At 45.5% G+C, this 20,363-nt stretch overlaps 1 protein-coding gene across 1 annotated transcript in view; it reads right to left on the bottom strand.

The window, feature by feature from the left end:
• Window positions 1-20,363, bottom strand: part of LOC130042589 (leucine-rich repeat-containing protein 37A3-like) — a 46,257-nt gene that overhangs the window by 5,935 nt on the left and 19,959 nt on the right. Inside the window, exons 6-9 of the mRNA XM_056134750.1 lie at window positions 16,066-16,137; window positions 15,061-15,135; window positions 10,104-10,219; window positions 121-1,871 (exon numbers count right to left, since the gene is read on the bottom strand). Of these exons, the coding sequence (XP_055990725.1) occupies window positions 121-1,871; window positions 10,104-10,219; window positions 15,061-15,135; window positions 16,066-16,137 (2,014 nt within the window). The remainder of the gene's footprint in view (window positions 1-120; window positions 1,872-10,103; window positions 10,220-15,060; window positions 15,136-16,065; window positions 16,138-20,363) is intronic.

Raw genomic sequence — 20,363 nt, 5'->3', positions numbered from 1 at the left:
TCATAGTAAGTTTTAATTATTTTTACGTCCCATAAATGAGTGCAATCATTCTATGTCTGTCCTTCTGACTTATTTCACTCTGCATGAGACTCCGTTAAAAAAACAAAAGTCTGTCCTCACCTCACTTGCCTCCGCCTGTTTCTGCTCACCCTGGCCTTCGGTATTCTCATTGATGTAGTTCTCAGCCTCCCACTGGTCCGTATCCCATTTTTCACTGGACACCTTTACGTCCTGCCGCTCACTAAGAAGCTTCATCAGGAGCCCGGTTTTGTGGACCACCTTGGCACACTCCAGTTGCACCCGGGGATCGGAGCAGTCCATTTTCAGAGTCCGAATTACTTGGGCAATGAACTTCCTCACATTACTGTTGGGGATAAGGGGCCGCAACTTCTGGATGAGCTGCATCTCAAGTTCGTCTCTGGGGTCGGGTTTCTGTGGGGGGGAGTCCATGTCGGTGGCCACCTTGTGATATTCCCACTGCATCTCGTTGGGCTGTCTGACAGCAGGCATGAGGCTGTCCTCCGTCCCCTCTTCCTCCTCAGGGGCAGTGCTTTGGATACCGGCAGTTTTCTCTGGCGGCACGATGCTTCTGGCATCCCCCCCGTTTGGAGCACGCGTGCTCTCCGCGGTCTTCTTTTCCCGACTGGAGCGCAATGAAAGGAATTGCTCCATGATAGGTTTGTCCTGGTGTCTCCAGGACAGAGACCGCCCCCTCGGCGGGGAGTTGACGAGGCTCTTCACTGCACCGAAAGGAGGCCTCCTGGCCAGCACCGGCCTCTGCGGTGCTGCTTCTTTTGTCGCTGTGTTCACTCTGGCCTGGGGTATTCTGCGGCCCAGCTGAGAGTCAAGTTTACGAAACAGGTAGTTCTTCCCGGGGAGTGGCCCGGGGCTGGGAACCTTCATGTTCCGAACTCGAGCACCCGCATCCTCTAAGACGCGTAGAGTTCTTTTCAGGTCTTTGGATGGGATTTCGTCCTCCGGTGGCACTTGGAAAGCAGCGGCGGCAGACGGGCTGCCCATGGAGTGCTGTTCCAGGGGCACGGAGGCCGGCGCCCTGTGCTCCTGGATGAAGGATGACTCCTCATTGAAGGAGTTTCCCACCAATTTCCTGGGCCTCCCTGCCAAGATAAAGTCTTTCGGTCTTTCCGGGGCCAGCTGCCCCTGCCGTCTTTCTTGGGCAATATTCCCCGCCGCGGACCAAGCCTTCCCTCGCCTCTGGCTGAGGGGAGTGCCCTCTTCTTTGAAGTGCCTCTTCTGCTGGCCCTGGGGATCCCTGAACATGCTGCTCCCTTGCAGTGGTTGCGTCTCCCACTCCTGAACATTTCCTAAGTGTTTTTTCTTTGGTGGCCCGACAGTTTCCAATATCTTCGGGAAAAGTTGGCGTTTAAATTTGGGCCCGAAAAGACTGGAACGGACCTGTGTGGCAGTTTTCTCCTTCTTTCTAACTTTGTGGATTTTTTCTTGAATTTCTGTGTTGATCAGACTTTGGAGAACATGGATTTTTTTCACCTTATTGTAGATTTCACTGTTGGATTCGGGCTGTATAGAAATCCAAGCCGTGCTGGTTTTCGAAGGAGCCAGAGGATTTCCTCCATCTTGCACATCTTTAAAAAGAAACTTAATGAAGGATAACAATGTTGATTCTGCATCTATGTCCCCAACCTGTAACAAAGACATTATGGATTCTAGTCTAGTAAGCATATCACGCTGATGACTGTTGTCTAGGTGCTCGTGCTGGAAAAGGGACAGGCTGTTTCTCTCGGATGAGGCCTTCTCTGGTTCAATCGTCAGCTCGGTGCTGGTACTCTTCTTTCGGGCCAGTAAAGCCTTCATGAACTCCCCATCCATATTACTGATGTATTCTTCTTCATCTGACAAAAAGGAAGAGCATGCTTTTGATCATGAAAGATAACTGGGGATAATTTTGGGAGCATCTACAGACATAAGTTCCAGCTAAGTAAACTAGTAATCAGTGAACAAGTGCCGTATGGTGTGTGTGTGTGGGAGGGGGGCACAGGAAACCCTAAATTTACATCTGTGACTGGCAAAAACAGAAGGAGAAACAAAGTGATCATCGCTATTTATTCAGAATAAATAGGGCATGGAGTTCAGTACATGTATTTAGGATTATTCAACTGGGGGGCAGAGTGACAGTAGAGCAGATAAAGTCCTCGTCTTGTAGGCAGCCAACCTGGGTCTTATCCCCAGCACCCCATACGCTCCCTCAAGCCTTACCAGTTCTGACCCCAGAACACAAAGTTAGGAGTAAACTTTGAGCACTTCTGAGGATGCTGCCAAACAAGCAAACACACAAACGATAATCATACGATTATTCCACTGGTCCCCAAGGACCAAGAACCCAGTCTTCAGGACAAATATTTGCTGCTCAGTTAGATTCTTTACAGATTAACTATGATTTCTTTTCTTTTTTTTAATTTTTATTAGTGAAACACCATGAGGTACCATTTTAGATTTACAAATTTTTGTGCTTGGGTTTCAGTTATACAATGATTGAGTACCCATCCCTCAACCAGTGCCCATTCTCCACCACCAATGATCCCAGTATACCTCCCAACCCCCCTCCCCTCCTCCCATCCCACCCCGCCTCTGTGGCAGGGCATTCCGTTTGGTTCTCTCTCTCTCTTTTGGGTGCTGTGGTTTGCAAAAGAGGAACTGAGTGGCAATCATGTTCGGTCTATAGTCTACTTTCAGCATGCATCTCCCATCCTGGGAGGATCCTCCCAACACTCTTGACTTGCTGCTCCCTTCTCTATCTGGGCTGCCTTTTCCCCTAGCATATGTGGCTGGCCTCCAAGCCATGGAGCAAACCTCCTGGTACTTATCTCAACTATTCTTGGGTGACGGTCTCCCATTTTCTTACTTTATATTTCACAGATGAATGCAATCTTTCTATGTCCCGCTCCTTCTGACTGATTTAACTTAGCATGATATTTTCGATGTAGTACCACTTATATGTAAATTTCATGACTTCATCTTTTCTAACAGCTGCATAGTACTCCATTGTGTAGATGTACCAAAGTTTCTTTAACCAGTCATCTGTTCTCGGGCACTCGGGTTTTTTCTAGATTTTGGCTACTGTGGGCTGGAGCAATAGCATAGTGGGTAGGGTGTTTGCCTTGCACGCGGCCCACCAGGCTGACCTGGGTTCAATTCCTCTGCCCCTCTTGGAGTGCCTGGCAAGCTACTGAGAATATCTCGGCTGCAGAGCAAAGCCTGGCAAGCTACCTTTGACGTATTCATATGCCAAACACAGTAACAACAAGTCTTACAACTGAGACGTTACTGGGCCTGCTCGAGCAAACTGATGAACAATGGGAGGACAGCATTACAGTGCTACAGTGCTTGGCTACTGTGAACAGTGCAGCAATGAACATAGAAGTGCAGATGTCATTTGGACTGTAATTTTTTGCCTCTCCGGGATATATTCCAGGAGTGGTATTCCTGGTGAAATATTGGTATGTTTCTATTGATATGATCATATGGTTTTTATCTTTACTTTTGTTGAAATAATGGATTATGTTGATTGACGTCCAAATGCTAAACCATCCTTGCATCCCCGGGATGTATGCCACTTGGTCGTGGTGTATGATCTTTTTGATGAGTTGTTGGATTCAATTTGTTAATATTTTCTTGAGGATCTTCACATCCATGTTCATCAGAGATATTAGCCTGTAATTTTCTTTGTTAGTGGTGTCCTTGTTTGCTTTTGGTATTGGGGAGATAAGTGCCTCATAGAAGCTGTTTGTGAGAGTTCCTGTTTTTTTTTCAATTTCATGGAAAAGCTTGCGGAGAACTGGCAAAAGGTCTTCTTTAAATATTGGGAAGAATTCGCTAGTGAATCCATCTGGGCCTGCGCTTTTGTTTTTGGGAAGACTTGATTTCGGTTTGATTTCCGTGATATGAATGGGTCTTTTCAGGCAATCCAAGTCTTCTTGGTTCAGTCTTGGGAGATTATAGGAATCCAGGAACATATCCATTTCTCTAGGTTATCTTGTTTCATGACATACAGACTCTCAAAGCAGCCTCTGACAATCTTTTGAATTACATTGGTTTCTGTTGCAATGTCCCCTTTTTCATTTCTGATTCGGTTTATTGGGGCTCTCTCTCTTTCATTGTGAGTCTTGCTAGTGGCTTATCAATCTTGTTTATTTTCTCAAAGAACCAGCTCTTGGTTTCACTAACCTTTTGGATTGTTTTTTGGGTTTCCATGTCTGATTTCTGCTCTAAGTTTTATTATTTCTTTCCTTCAGCGGGGCTTGAGTTCCTTTTTTTGGTTATTTTCTAAGATCGTGAGCTGTGAGGTCAGGTTATCTAAGAGACCCTTTCTTCCTTCCTTAGGAATGCTTGCAAAGCTATACATTTTTCCTCTTAACACAGCTTTAGCTGCATTCCATAGGTTCTGATAGCTCGTGTCTTCATTCACATTTGTTTCCAGGTATCTTTTGATTTCGTCTTTGACTTCCTTCCTGACCCACTCGTTGTTCAACTTTGAGTTGTTTAATTTCCAGGTGTTTGATTTGTCTCTCCGTGTCTGCGTATGCTTCGTTCCTATCTTCAACACATCGTGGTCTGAAAAGATTGTTGATACTATTTCTATCTTCCGGATTCTATTGAGGTCGGTTTTGTGACCTTACATGTGGCCTTTCTATTTTGGACAATGTTATGTGTGCACTGGAAAAGAATGTGTATTCTTTCTTTTTGGTGTGTAAAGCCCTGTATAGGTCTATTAGTCCTCTCTCTACTATTTCTTCCTTCAAAGTCAATGTCTAGCATGCTGAGTTTTGTTCTTGTTGATCTATCCAGAGATGATAAGGCAATGTTGAAGTCTCTGACTACTATTGTGTTGCTAGCAATGTCCTCCTTGAAATCTGTTAGCAGTTGTTTTAAGTATTTAGCTGATCCCTCATTAGGTGTGTATGCATTTAAGAGTGTGATTTCTTCCTGTTACACATATCCCTTGATAAACAGAAAATGACCTTTGCTGTTCCTTCTAGTCTTTTTCAACCTGAAATTTATGTTGTCAGATATTAGTGTGGCTACCCCAGATTTTTTGAGGGAGGTGTTTGCTTGCAAGATTGTTTTCCATCCTTTAACTTTGAGTCTGTGTTTGCTCTGACCATTCAGATGACTTTCTTCTACGCAGCAGAATGTTGGGTTCAGTTTCCGCATTCAGTTTGCCACTGTGTCTCTTGATTGGTGCATTTAGACCATTGACATTGAGAGAGATTATTGTTAGAGGGTTTTGTGCCATCTTTCTGTAGGGACTTGTTGTGCTTGTAGGGTGTTTTCTTGTCTTATAGAAGCCCTCTTAGTGGTTCTTTCAAGTTTGGCTTTGTCTATAAAGTTCCTGAGCTGTTGTTTATCCATGAAATAGTGTATGATTCTTTCAAAGTTAGAATGAGAGTTTAGCTGAATAGAGTACTCTTGGTGAGGCGTTCATTTCATTGAGTTTTTTCACTATATCCCCCCATTGCCTTTGGGGTTGGAGGGTTTCCTCTGATAGGTCTGCTGTAAATGTACGGGGTGCTCCTTTGTATGTGACTTCCTTCTTCAGCCTTGCTGCTTGCAGGATCGTGTCTCTATCCATATCATCCATCATTCTGACTCTGATGTGTCTTGGAGTCTTTTTATTAGGGTCTCTTTTACTTGGCACCCTTTGGGCTCCTTGGATCCGGATGCCTGCATTCTCCAGCTCTGGGAACTTTTCGGCAATGATATGTTTAACTGTGGCTTTTCCATTGGGGTTGCCTCCCTGTCCTTTTGGTACTCTGATGATTCTTACTTGCTCCTCTTGGATTCATCCCCCTAGGACTCTGATTCACCCCAGGGCTATTTTGAGGTCTTTTCCCATGGTCTGTTGTTGTCTGTAAGCTTTCTGGTGCTCATCTTCAAGCTTACTGATTCTGTCCTCGGCTGTAGCCATTCTACTGGTGAGGGCACTCAATGAGTTTTTTATTTCATCTATCAAATCCTTTATTCATGACATTTGTTTGCAGCTTTTCTATTTCTGCTCTCATTTCTTCCGGTATTTTGTTGGCTGCCTGTTCCACTGTTTCATTCAAGTCCTCTTTTAATTTCCTGGATGTCTGTTCCACTGTTTCTTTGAGTTCATTGAACATCTTCAACATTTTGATTCTGAATTCCTTATTGGAGAGACTGTTTTTGTGAGTAGACCCTGTTGGGGGCCTCTGGACCTTTTTCTTCATCTTCCCCTCTTGGCGTGGTGGGGATCTGTGCTGTTTTTTCATGTTGTGGTGGTAGTATGAAGGTGGGAACCACAGTTCACTATGAGTTTTCCCTCTTGGTTAATTTGGGGATTCTGGGTGAGCTCGGTCTAGTGGTCGCCTTTTTCCCCTTCAGGAGTTGTGGCTTCCTCTCATGTTCTCCTCTGTGGCCTCTAGTGGAGCTTTGGGGGATGTAGTCCTCTACATTGGACTTGTACATGTCTATGGGTATTATGGTGCAACTGGGATGAGCTAGTGGATTATTGGCCTAATGTATTAGAGATGGCCGAGACATTCTCCCCCGAGTTACGTGATGGAGGTCAAGATATGAGTCCAAATTGCTAGGAAAGGGGAAAATAACTGCTGCCCTCAGAGTAGGCCATTCCCCCTATCCACGCCCCCTAGCTCAAAGGCCAGGCTCCCTGGCTCAGAGGCCACACCACCAGGACCAGGCTGCATGCTGGTTCCCTGGTTCGCTGGTTCAGCTGGGACCAGGGGAGCCAGAAACAGTAGCTGGGGGTTGGAAGGTGCTGTTTCTCTTTAACTCTTTGGTGTGCTAATCTTGTTACTGTCATAGGTTACTGTCACAGACAACGAAGAAATTCCTCCAGAAATCAGATCCTCTTCTGAATGCACCCATCCTCCACCTACCAACTAATCACGATCACGATCACGACCATCCTGTTGTTCATCGATTGCCTTGAGCAGGCTCCAGTAACGTCTCCTTCATCCTAGCCCTGAGATTTTTTAAAAGTGCCATATTAAAGGCTCTTTCAGGGTTAGGAGAATGAGCCCCATCATTGTTACTGGTATTGGGCATATTGGGTACACCACGGGGAGTTTGCCAGACTCTGCCCTGTGGGCAGGTTACATCTGGTAGCCTACCATTTTGTCCAAAGTTAGAATGAGATAATAAGGTGTTGTGCAGCCGCAAATGTGGCTGCGCACTTCTGGGATCTAGGTTTTATAGTCTCTGGGTCTTGGCTGCTGATGGGATTACATGGCGCCAGGGGGCCAGTTGGTGGGTGTGACCCCTGCCTACTGGAATATGGAGGATCTGGGTGGAGGATGCTCAGCCCCGATTGAGCAGGCTTGGAGATCTCAGCCCCGGGACCCGTATGCCTTTGTTCCTCTGCTGGTACCTTCATGCATGCAGAGAGCGGTCTCAGCATGGTGGTGGCTGGTTCTGGAGGTCTTTGGCTGCCAGAGCCCTGGTCGGGACGGGGAGGGAAACTCAACCCACTCCCCTCTAGGGGCCCTGGCGAGGACAGCCAGGCGCGGGGGCAGGAGACTCTGCGCTGTTCTCTTCCGGGATCTGGGTTTTATAGTCTCTGGGTCTTGGCCGCTGATGGGATTACACGGCGCCAGGGGGCCAGTTGGTGGGTGTGACTTCTGCCTACTGGAATATGGAGGATATGGGTGGAGGATGCTCAGCCCCTATCCGAGCAGACTTGGAGATCTCAGCCCCGGGACCCGCATGTCTTTGTTCCTCTGCCCGGTACCTTCATGCGTGCCAACTAATACTTTTACCAACTAATACTTTTGTTTATTAGCCCTCAGTTTCATATTGCTGAATCTGGACAGATGTCTAAGTATAGGTTAATGGATTTGCCAGAGTATATGTCAATGTGCAATGTTGAGAAAATCTATAAAATAATTTGTTTTGTTTTGTTTGGGGGCCACACTTGGTGATGCTCAGGGGTTACTCCTGGTTCACTGCTCAAAAAATCACTCCTGTTGGTGCTTGGGAAACTGTATAGTATGTCGGCAATGGAATTCAGGTCATTTGTGTGCAAGGCAAGTCCCCTACCCACTATACTATCTCCCTACCCGCTGTCCTATCTCTCTGGCCCCTGAAATAACATTGGAGATCCCAAAATTGGGGAAAACAACTCTTATTAGATGTGTATTTGCCTTCACTTACTTCCTAATACTTCCAGCTCTACCTAGGGAACCATACAAAGTTTCTGACTTCTTGAAGGTCAAGTGTAAAATTGTGCAGTTGGGTTTCTTTTGGTGTGGGGGGCGGTGGGGCCAAACCCAGCAATGCTCAGGGGTTACTCCGGTCTCTGTGCTCAGGGATCACTCCTGGTAGTAATTTGGGATCATCTGAGATGCTAGGGATCCAACCCACGTCTGCCATATGCAAGGCAAGTGCTAGACTATCTTTCCAACCAAACATTACTGAGAATTAAAAGTTCTTTTGGTGGTGGTGAAATTTAGAGGGGGAGTTAAGGGATGTGAGGAAGAAGCATGGACTTGCAGGGAGTCCCAGACTGGGAACACAAGATCTAGGCATTAGGCACATTTAACACTTTTTGTTTTTCTATTATTCACTTAAAAATGCTATTAGTATTTTTATTCTGAATTTAGATTATTTGGTTTAGTTATTCTTTGTGGCTGGAGCAATAGCACAGCGTGTAGGACGTTTGCCTTGCATGCAGCCAACATGGCCGACCTGAGTTGGATCCCTCCGCCTCTCTCGAAGAGCCCAGCAAGCTACCAAGAGTATTTCGCCCACACAGCAAAGCCTGGCAAGCTACCCATGACATATTCGATATGCCAAACACAGTAACAAGTTTCACAATGTTACTGGGCCCACTCGAGCAAATTGATGAACAGCGGCAGGACAGTGATCAGTGATCAGTTATTCTTTAAATAACATTATTAAAGTTGAAGTAACATGATTACAAAATATGAATGCTATTGGTTTCCATGTACAAAGTGAACTTTACCTGGACCACCGCCGAAGTGCTGAGACACCACAGTTCGTACATCCCCTCTAATCTGACTCTTTCCCCGCCCCTCCCCCAACAAATCCCCAGGTTTGATGTTCATGTTATGAAAGGTGATTCGTAAATCTTGTTATGCCCATCTCTGAGAAGAGAGTAATAGACATGTTAAAAGTTGATTTTAAAAATAACATCTTTGTGTAAGAAGCAATGTAATCTGATGTGCCGAACTGCTGATAGCGAAGCAGATTCATAATATCCCGGCATGAAAATACGTTTTATGGGTGGTGTATGTGTGTGTGTGTGTGTTGTGTGTGTGTGTGTTGTGTGTGCGCATGTGCTCATGCATTCGCCATACAGCAGTGCCCAAGGAATACTCCCAGCAGTTCTTCGAAAATTATTTTATGGGGGGATTGAACCCACACCTCCCACATGAAAAGCATGTGTTGCAACCTATTGATCTATTTTCCTGGGCCCCTAAAAGGACATTGCGGAAGTTATCAAGTAAACTTACTATGTGGAAATATATAAGGGCACCTGAGTGCTTTGTGGATTTGAAGGGTTAAAATTCAAAGTAGGTTTGGAGGTGGGGATGCTCTAAGAATCCATCGTTAGAAGGACTGAGTGGCAGCCTATGCTTAGAAAACCAGAATTTCTCAGGCTCTAAGCAAAACGTTCATAAGATAGTATGACTTGTACTTGCCTATAAAATTATAAAAACACATGCAATAAGGTAGCTACACCAGTCCTATAAAGAAAAGGGCAACTGATATTTCTTGTGTATAAAATCTGTTTGCAAACTGCATTGTGTGGCTGAGCTCTCATCTGGAGGACCAACACCTTGCCCAGAGTGTGGCACTCAGTTGTGACCATGAATGATAGCTCCCTTTCCCACTTCCATCCCTTTCTTCCATTCCTCTTAAACCTTCAGGTCATTCATATACTGCGAAGGTAATGATGTGGCTGAGATTCTGACTTTTGCCAAGGGAAATAGCTCATGGAAATATAGGGAGTTGAACTCTGAATAAAAATAATGCACTCCATAATCAGCTTCAAATGTACCATCAGTGATTAAAATAAAAATGAAACATAAATTAAAAACCTATCAGCAGGCAATCCAACTCACCACAGTGTGTGCTGATAAGACATTCACTGTCACAACGTAGTTTGACTGTCTTGTAGACAACGTCAATATTATTTTTAAATTGGCAGAGGCAGCAGGTTAGATGGTTAGGTAAGATCCTATGAATGGAAACACAGAGAATTAAGTGCAGAGTCAAGAGGTTACTTTAAATAGGTAGAAGAGGCAGTCAAGGCCACTGAGCAGCTATTGAAAAAGTTCCTGAGAAACATGGATGAGGTGTTGCTCAAACTCTGAGGTGGTGGGAACCCAACTGGGAGGTGATGCATGCAAAGCGTGTACTATTGCTCCAGCCCTCAGAAAACTGAGTTTTGTTTTTTGGTCATATCTGGTGGTGCTCAGGGGTTGCTCTGGGCTCTTGGCTCAGGGATCATTCCTAGCAGGCTCGGGAAACCATAGGCAGTGCGAGAGGCTGAATGTGGGTTAGCCACATGCAAATCAAATACCTAACTCACTATCCTATCTCTTCAGCTCCCAGATAACAATAAAAAAACATCAGTTACAACCTGGGGTGTTATTTCTCTATGGAGTGATCAGTCGGGGGCACAGAGATAAGCAACATTCATGGAATGAGGTAGCGTGGAGGGCCAAGAGTTCTCTCAGACAAATGGCATTAATCAAACCCAGCAACCTTCTTTTATTGTAATACAGTACACTAGGGGATGCATCACCAAATCCATGTGGACAAAAGGCTATTGATCTTGCTCTGTCGATGATTAACCTCCCATCCCCATATTTCAATCATCTACATTTCCGTCTAGACAGGATGTCCCCTCTAACTTTGCCTAAACAAAGCATAGCGTAATCAATCAGTGTCAAGGAGTAGCTGCATCATGACATGCTGACCCCTGCCCAGTTCAATCAGAGTTCCAAGCTGCTTCCAGCATGACACTGAAAGCAAGGCAGTGTCTGTAGGAACTTCCTCATGACTCTGGTCGGGCTCCAACGTCTCCCCCTTTTTGTTTTGCAGCCAGCTTAGCCTTCATGACGACATGTGCAGCGTGTTGTTATTGGGCTATTCTGTTTTGTTTTCTGAATTTTTGGCAGGCTATGTAAAAAAGAAACAACAGAACAATAAGTACAGACATACTAATAAAGCCCATCACAAGGACTAGAATATACTTCTTAGGATTTAGTTGAGTGATCCCATCCAACAATCCACCCCCAATGGTATCAGGTCCCCAGACTTGCAAGTGGGCCTGAAATACACAGTGAATGTTAGTTTGCAACTCTATAATTTTGTCGGTCATATTTTTGATGGTTTAACAAATACTTTTTAACCTTTTCCCATGGAGATTCAGACTCATAATAAGGTACAGGAGTTATACAAATGCAGAAGTATTCCAATCACATTTTAGAGTGTGTTGTCTTCTTAAACTCGGTAGCTGGTCACCGAGTAGGGTAACAGTTCGTGTAACATCGGACAATTCCTCTTGTAATCCTGCATCAACTTGTCACTGGGTTGTCCACAGTTTCTGAGAGTCCTGATGCCCTTTCTTTCTTTCTTTCTTTCTTTCTTTCTTTCTTTCTTCTTCTTTTTGCTTTTTGGGTCACACCTGGAGATGCACAGGGGTTACTCCTGGCTCTGCACTCAGAAATTACTCCTGGCAGTGCTCAGGGGAACATATGGGATGCTGGGAATCGAACCAGGGTCAGCCACATGCAAGGAAAATGCCCTACCTGCTGTGCTATCGCTCCAGCCCCCTCGTGCCATTTCTTAACAAACTCAGCAGTCTGAGATCCTTGCCTCAATGCAATATGAGCCGTTGCTGCTGTAGCAGTGATGGCAACGAGTCCCATGATAATGGCAATTACGAGTCCTACAAACCTCTTTGTGTGTGGCGCCAGGGGAGTGACCAGCCGGCGAAGAATGTTGGTAGCTGGACTGTCTTCCCACAAGCGGTTAAGCCACACAGGCATCTAGACCCCCATGGAAGCTCTAAGAAGATAGATGCTTTCTTCTGCTGTGAGACTCATAGTGTTATTAATACAAGTGAACATAGAGCAGTCACTGCAAGATATTACCTCTGCTACTTTATCCCAGCTAATTCTCCCTTTCAGCATGGCATATGGCAGTGGAACACAAGCCTGTATATAGCGGGTAAGATTTCTATCAAAATGTAAAGTACGTTTTGTTCCGACATTGTTATGTTGGATAAAACTGTCCGGGCTGTCATGTATCCAAAAGAATTCCCTATTTTCCATAGATGATTTTGTTTCTTATGCCCAGGAAGGAAGGGTGTAGGAGGCGGAAAGCTACCTCCGCACCCCATTATGCCAATATTCACTGTATCACTGTCATCCCCTTGTTCATCGGTTTAATCAAGTGGGCACCAGTAACATCTCCATTCGTCCCAGCCCTGAGATTTTAGCAGCCTCTCCTTACTCATCTTTCCCAACATATTGGAGGCTCTTTCTGGGTCAGGGGAATGAGACCCTTTATTGCTACACTTTTGGCATATCGAATATGTCATGGCTTGCTTGCCAGGCTCTGATGTACAGGTGGACTCTTGGTAGCTTGCTGTGCTCTCCAAGAGGTATCTATCTTATCTATCTATCTATCTATCTATCTAGATAGGTAAGTTGTTGCTTTCTGTCTGAACCCCATCAAATCTGGTGTGGCAATTATGGAGAATGGGTAGGAAGTGTCTTGTGATATGTCGCAGCCGTGTGGTCCAGGAATATGTTCACTCATGTGAGGCTCGGCCCAAGCAAGTAGGGAGCGGCCTGGAGCGTGGCTGCGGTTGGGTTGTGGAGGTCAGTTGCTGGGGCTGGGTCCCTTGGGGCGGGGAGGGCTCTCACTCGTCCCCCTCTGGGGCATCCTGCATGAAAAAAGCCTGGTGCAGAGTCTGGTTCATGGTTATGGGGTCCTCATTTTATGCTCCCTTCTGGAGGGTGGCCGATGAGAAGATTATCTGGCACAAGCAGGGTGTGGCTTATCGGTGTGACCCGTGGGTCACCGGAGACTGGAGGAAGCGGGCAGAGGATCTCTGCTCCTGGCTACCGTTTAAGCCCGGAGTCCAAGGTCATAAAGTTCTGCATTACCTGGGTTCCGTAGGACTTCACTCATCCGTGAGGCTCAGCCCGAGCATATGGAAAGTGGCCTGAGCATGGCAGCAGTTGGGTAGTGGAGGTCACTGCTGGGGCTGGGTCCTTTGGGGTGCCCCAAGTGAAAACAGCCTGGCACGGAGTCCAGTGGCATGGTTATGGGGGCCTCATTTTATGCTCCCTTCTGGAGGAACAGCTATGAGGTCTGGAGGGTAGCCTATGACGAGGTTATCTGGCGCTGGCAGGGTGTGGCTTATGGCTTATGCTAATATTAGAGTTAATTATAATTTGGGACACTTCGGAGCCTTGTATTGCTCCCCAATTCAGAATATTCTTTAGCTCCTTTTGCCCAGGCTGAGCCTACTGGACTCCAATCAATAGTTTTTCCATAAGAGGAATCAATATAGATTCTAGCTTTTTCTCCTTTACATCGTTTCCAATATATCCAGTTTTCTAATTCAATAACTTTAGGGAGTTCACATAGGAGGCAGAGAGTTCACATAGGAGGCAGAGAGTTCACATAGGAGGTAGAGTATCATAACTTTCACTTCCAGTATCCAGAAATCCATTTGCTGCGAGCAATAACAATGGCTTTCTTTTTTTTTAAGCAATGGCTTTTTATCAGATTCAGTAGAATTGTGATATTCAGCCATTCAGTACTGCGTGTGTGTTTTTAAGCAATGACTCCCGTTGCTAGTGCAGATAGGCATCCCTTCCACCCTGATAACATATTCAGGAAAATTTGTGCCTTCTTCTTTGGGTTTGATTAGGTCTCTACCATCAGCCTGGCACCAAGTCTGGTGGCACGGCTATGGGGTCCTCATGTTATGTTCCCTTCTGGGAGAAGTAGCCCTGTGATCTGGATGCTGGCTGATGACGAGATTATCTAGCGCTGGCAGGAGGTGGCTTCTGGGAGTGACCCCTGTGTCACTGAAGACTGGGGGAAACAGGCAGAGGATCTCTGCTCCTGGGTCCTGTTGAGCCCAGAATCCAAGCTCACAAAGTTCCACATTACCTGAGTTCCTTGGGACTTCACTCATGCGTGAGACTCAGCCCGAGTGAGAGGGGAGTGGCCAGAAGCATGGTGGTGGTTGGGTTGTGGAGGTCGACTGCCGGGCTGGGTCCCACAGGAGTAGGGGGCGGAATGAGAGAGACAGGCCCATCCCCTATCCCTGGAGGCCTGGAGTTTGCTGTCACTGAAACTGCATACCTGCACTTCTCATTGGGTTCTGGATGTTGGTGGCCCCTGGGATTTTTAGGGGGCAGGTGGGACTCTGGAGGTCATGCCCACAAACTGCTTCTGGCTGCTACTTAAGCTCCTTAATGGTCATGATCCAGAGATACACAAAAGAATTTCTGAACTGAGCAGCTCTCTGCCTTCTCCCCATCCTAATTATCTAAAACTTTAGAATTCCAGGAACACACAGCCACTTTTGTGGCCGAATGGCATTGTACTATTCATAACAAGCAATACAAAAGAGAGTATGAGGGAAATTGTCTGCCATAGAGGCAGGGGGAGGGGTGGGACGGGGGCGGGTATACTGGGGACATTGGTGGTGGAAGATGTGCACTGGTGGAGGGTTGGGTGTCCTATCATTGTATGACTGAAACTCAAACAGGGAAGCTTTGTAACTGTATCTCACGGATTCAATGATTTAAAAAAATAATAAATAAAATTACCATTCTGAAAATAAAGTAATGTGGAGTTCATGCCAAATTCAATTAGCTGAATCAATGGCTGAATAAATACCAGTACCCCTACAAAAAGAGGGAGAGAGAGAGACTGAGAGAGAGAAGAGAGAGAGAGAGAGAGAGAGAGAGAGAGAGAGAGAGAGAAAGAAATAAACAAGCCTTAAAAAAATTAAGTGAAATAAATGTCAGAAAATCAACTTACAGCTTTTCTAATTTAAGATTCATCATGAGGATGTTTTGAACTGCTGCAAGTGACACTTGTGTTGCTCCCATGTCTCTGAGGGAGAAAGCACAAGCATGATGTGAATCCAAATACAGAAGCTCTAGAGTTAAATAGATGAGATAAATGAAGTGATAACTTTGATTCTGGCTTTGCTGTAAATCCAGGTCAACTGTTTGCTGTAGACTATAATTCCAGAGAGCTCTTGCTGATAAAAGCCTTTTCTATCATCAAATTAATGACACTTTGGAGAATAAAAAAATTTCCTTCCTTCCTTCCTTCCTCCCTCCCTCCTTCCTTCCTTCTCCCTCCCTCCCTCCCTCCTTCCTTTTTCCCTCCCTCTCTCCTCTCCTTCCCTCCCTCCTTCCCTCCCTCCTTCCTTCCTTCCTTCCTTCCTTCCTTCCTTCCTTCCTTCCTTCCTTCCTTCCTTCCTTCCTTGTCCGACTTCTAAATTGCATCTACTCCTTTCAATGATTCTTTTTCATGTGAGCTGCGGGTGGCCTTGGATTTTGGCCACATCTGATAGTACATGGGGGATATGTTGGGCACTGTACTTGTGGGTTACTCTGAGTAGAGTTCTGGGGAACACATAAGGGGTCAGAGGTTGAATCCAGGCCTCCAAGCAAGCAGTGCATGGGCTCCAACCACTCACCTATCTGGTCCTCTTTTCTTTACTTTCTTTTTTCAATAATGTGTCCATTATTACTTGTTACTTTCTGAATAAATAATACTTCTACACGCATCTGTATGTTTCTTATCTATATGTACTCAACATAGCTCTTTTCCTCTGTTGGCTGTTGCCCATGTCATTCTTTCTTAATCTTTTCCTTTGAGAATAACTGTCATTTCAATAATCCAGTGTTAAAATTAAAATTATAACTTTTAAATTCAATGCAAAACACTCTATCTTTGACAAAAGTGGAGAAAAATAAAGACAGCAAATCATAGCAGAAACCATATAAGCTACAAACTTATTACAATACTTACAGATATTTTAATGCTGGCAATTTAAAAAGATAAAAATCTTCAATAGTTGTTAGGGGATTATGGCTGAGAATTCTAAAAAAAGAATTAAAATTATATGCATAATCAGTATGTAGCATTAAAATTTATATTTAATTTATTGGCATGAAAAGGTAAAGGTAAAGGTAAAGGCCCTCCCGTTGATCGTCGATTTGCTCGAGCGGGCCCAGTAACGTCTCCATTGGAGACTTTGTTGTTACTGTGTCTGGCATATCGAATACTCTCGGTAGCTTGCCGGGCTCTCCGAGAGGGGCAGAGGAATCGAACTCGGGTCGGCCATGTTGGTCGCTTGTAAGGTGAACGCCCTACCCACTGTGCTATCGCTCCAGCCATTGGCATGAAATTTGAAGGTGAAAAAACATTATTTTCTGTGATTATTTATAATCACGCTTAGAATCCATAAAGCATTCTTTTTTTTTTCTTTTTGGGTCACACCTGGCGATGCACAGGGGTTACTCGTGGCTCATGCGCTTAGGAATTACCCCTGCTGGTGTTCGGGGGGAACATATGGAATGCTGGGAATTTAACCCGTGTCAGCCGCGTGCAAGGCAAACACCCTACCCGCTGTGGTATTGCTCCAGCCCCAAGCATTCTCCCTTTGAGAAACACCCAAGTCTCTAGATGACAAAGTGAAGGGGAACCGGGGGGGGGGGGGGGGGGAGAAAATAAATGTAGAGCAAAGAAAAAATATGCTGACAAATTTTTCCAAGTTGAAAACTCTAGGAATAGGGACCAAATAGAACAGCAAGTGGGGCACTTGCCTTGCATGCAGCCCACTTGTGTTTCATTCCTGGAACCTTACACAGGCCCTGGAACACACCAGGAGTGATCCCTGAACACAGCGTCAGGAGTAAGCGCTGGGCACCACTGGGCATGTCTCCCCATCAACCCCAAAGAAGAAATAAAAACCTAGGAGTGATGATGTCTGCAGAAGTCCTTGCTCTGCAGCAAATATTATTTCTAATGGATGCCTCTACAATTCAAAATGTTTCTTACACCCTGAGAAATTCAAACTACTTCATGACAACACACCCAGCTAAAGATTAAAATAGGGTCAATCCTTGGTTTTGGACAAAGAAGACATGGTCAATGGAAGAGGAGCTGTTAGAAGCTGTCTTCTTACCAGTCATTCCCACAGAGATCTTTGTGCCCAGACCTTTGTCACGCTGTATGTGATCACGGACTCACCTGTCAGTCTCCTGGACTTTCAGCTTCCTGAATGCCAGGGTCACCTGACTGTCACTGGTCTGACAATATCGGGTATTTACTAGATACTTCAGAAATAACATTATGGATATATTGGTCAAATGAACCAGTTCCTGCCCTCCCTCCCTCAGTTCCTCTCTCTTTTCTTTCTTTCTTTGGTTTGTGGGTCACACCCAGGAATGCTCAGGGATTACTCCTGGTGGTGCTTAGGGGACCATATGGAATGCCAGGCATCGAACCTTGGTCAGCCGCCTGCAAAGCACGCACCTTTCCTGCTATATTACCACTCCAGTACCAGAAGCAGTTCATTTTTGACAAAAGATTTTGTTCCAAGATGCTAGAATGAATTTTCTTCTTTTAAAAACATGCAAACTCTTTAAAACAAGCAAAGAAATACACAGGAGGGAAAAAAAAACGGAAAGAAATTTTCAGTAAACTCTATTCAAGAAACATTGGCATACCCTTGCAGGATAGATAGATAGATAGATACATAGATAGATAGATATAGATACAGATATATATATATATATATATATATATATATATATATATACGCCACGCTCCAGGCTGCTTTCCAGATGCTCAGGCCAAGCCTCACGCATGAGTGTAGCCCCACAGAACCAGGTGAGGTGGGACTTTGTGACCTTGGACTCCAGACTCAATGGGGCCCGGAAACAGAGATCCTCTGCCTGCTTCCCCCAATCTCTGGAGACCCAGGGATCATGCCCATAATACCCACCCTGCAGGTGCCAGATAAATACCTCATCTGCTGACCTCCACTACGCAGCTGCCCCCATGCTGCAGGCCGCTTTCTGGACAGTGTGGCCACAAAGCGGCATGCAACACAGCATAAGACACTTAATACCCATTTTCCAAAATTACTGCACCACATTTGATGGGGTTCAAATATGGTGTGAACTATGGGAATGCCTGTAACGGTGATTAGAGGCCTCCCTAAAAGCCTCCATCCCTCTCAGAGAGCCTGGCAAGCTACAGAGAGTATCCCGCCCACACGGCAGAGCCTGGCAAGCTCCTGCCGACCTCGCACGTGAGTGTAGCCTCACAGAAGCAGGTGAGGTGGGACTTTGTGACCTTGGACTCCAGGCACGTACCCGTGGCATATTTGATATGCCAAAAACAGTAAAAACAATGGGCCTCATTGCCCTGACCTGAAAGAGCCCCCAATACGGCAGTGTTAATAAGGATAAACAAAGAGAGGCTGATAAAATCTCAGGGCCGAACTAGGCTGCCAAAACGAAGGACTAAAATGACTTTACTTTCAACGAACGTACGCTAGCATCCGAAGCACCCATCAAGGACCTGATGGTGCAATCGCAGATTAAGTATGACATCATTGGTCTGACCGAGATGAGAAGGCATCGATCACATCATGCCATTTACAACACTGGAGAAGAACTGTTCCTCGGAACATGTGACAATAGAGGCATCGGTGGTGTTGGTGTCCTGGTCAACATGAACTTGGCCATGAGCATTGATTCATATGAATGCCTAACAACCCAAATCAGACGATTATGCTTGAATAGATGTGGCTCACTGCTGGCAGTTTCCATCTTCATCGTCTATGCACCAGCATCCAACTACGATGAAGAAGGTATTGAGAAGTTCTACATGGAGCTGGGGAAGTTCTATAAAGAAGACCACACCTCCTACAAGATCATTGTAGGTTATTTTAATGCCAAGATAGGACTGAGAAGGTTGCCCAAAGAACTCCACATCGGGACCAATGGCCTAGAATGGAACGAACAGGGTGAGAGACGGTCTGAGTTCATCATGTTGACCAAGACCATACATGGTAACTCACAGTTCCAGAAGGCCAAATTCTAAACATTGGACATGGGAGTCTCCTGGTGGACAGTTCCACAGTGAAATTGACTACATCATTTTCAATGGACTGTTTTGCCTGACTGATGATGCTGTTGTCCCAAAATTCCAAAACGGATCGGACAACCATCTCCTTCATGCAAAATTCTACTTTATGGAGCAAGGAGGAGGGACTGCAAAGTTTAAGAAGAGAACTTCCAGAATGACCACCAAACGGGAGCTCTTTGGCACTATTGAGGCAACGTAGGAAGATGCCGTCGCTGACATCAACGAGGAATCCAATTGACTGGTTCAGCACCTCCATGACTGCTCAAGGAATGCCAAGAGTGGGAAAGTCACAAACAGATGCCTGTCTTAGGAAACTCTTGAGCTCATTTGCCAACGTGGTTTGCAGCAAGCCTCTGGCAATCACAAGCTAATGTCCGAGCTCGCAAAGCTGTGCAGAAAAGCGATAAAGGAAGACCTCAAAGAGAGAAGAGCAATAGTGTTGTCTGATGCGGCAGAAGCTGGGAAAAATATTCGCAACACCTGCCTGTCCTTCGCCAACTATAAGTAAGACCAAGATGACTGCCCTCCGATGTCCTGATTGATCTATCACATCTTCCAGAAGGGAAATGGAGAAGATTGTTCACAACTTCTACTTGGATCACTTCAACAGCCATGTCCAAGTGCCCACATACCAAATTCCACAGGATGGATATGTCGTTCCCAACGTCCTCCTTTCCGAAATCCGACACACCATTTCGTTGGTAAAGAAGTGTACAGAACCTGGCCCAGACAAGGTCAGACCCAAACACCTGAAGAATCTGACACCAGTACTGGTCAATACACTGGCTTGGCTCTTCACACTCTACCTATCTGGATGCAAGGTTCCTTCCCAATGGAAAACCAGCAGGACCATTCCGTTGTACAAGAAGGGAGACATCCACGACATTGGCAACTATCGCCTGATCTGCCTATTGTCCGCCATCTACAAGCTGTCATCCTGAATAGGATTGGCAGAACACTAGATGATGGACAACCATGCGTGCAAGCCGAGTTCCGAAAGAGATTCAGCATGATCGACCATATCCACACTACGCTCACTGAGATTTTGCAAGAGTTTAAGATGCCAAAGATGCCACTCTGCCTAACGTTCATCGATTTAAAAAAGGCCTTTTATTCTGTTGAGACTGACATGGTCATCGAAGCCCTAGCCCAACAGGGCAGTCAAA

Source organism: Sorex fumeus, unplaced genomic scaffold, assembly GCF_029834395.1.
Source record: "Sorex fumeus unplaced genomic scaffold, SorFum_2.1 ptg000105l, whole genome shotgun sequence".
Classification (NCBI taxonomy): Eukaryota; Metazoa; Chordata; class Mammalia; order Eulipotyphla; family Soricidae; genus Sorex; species Sorex fumeus.
This window is presented reverse-complemented; position numbering and strand designations above follow the sequence as displayed.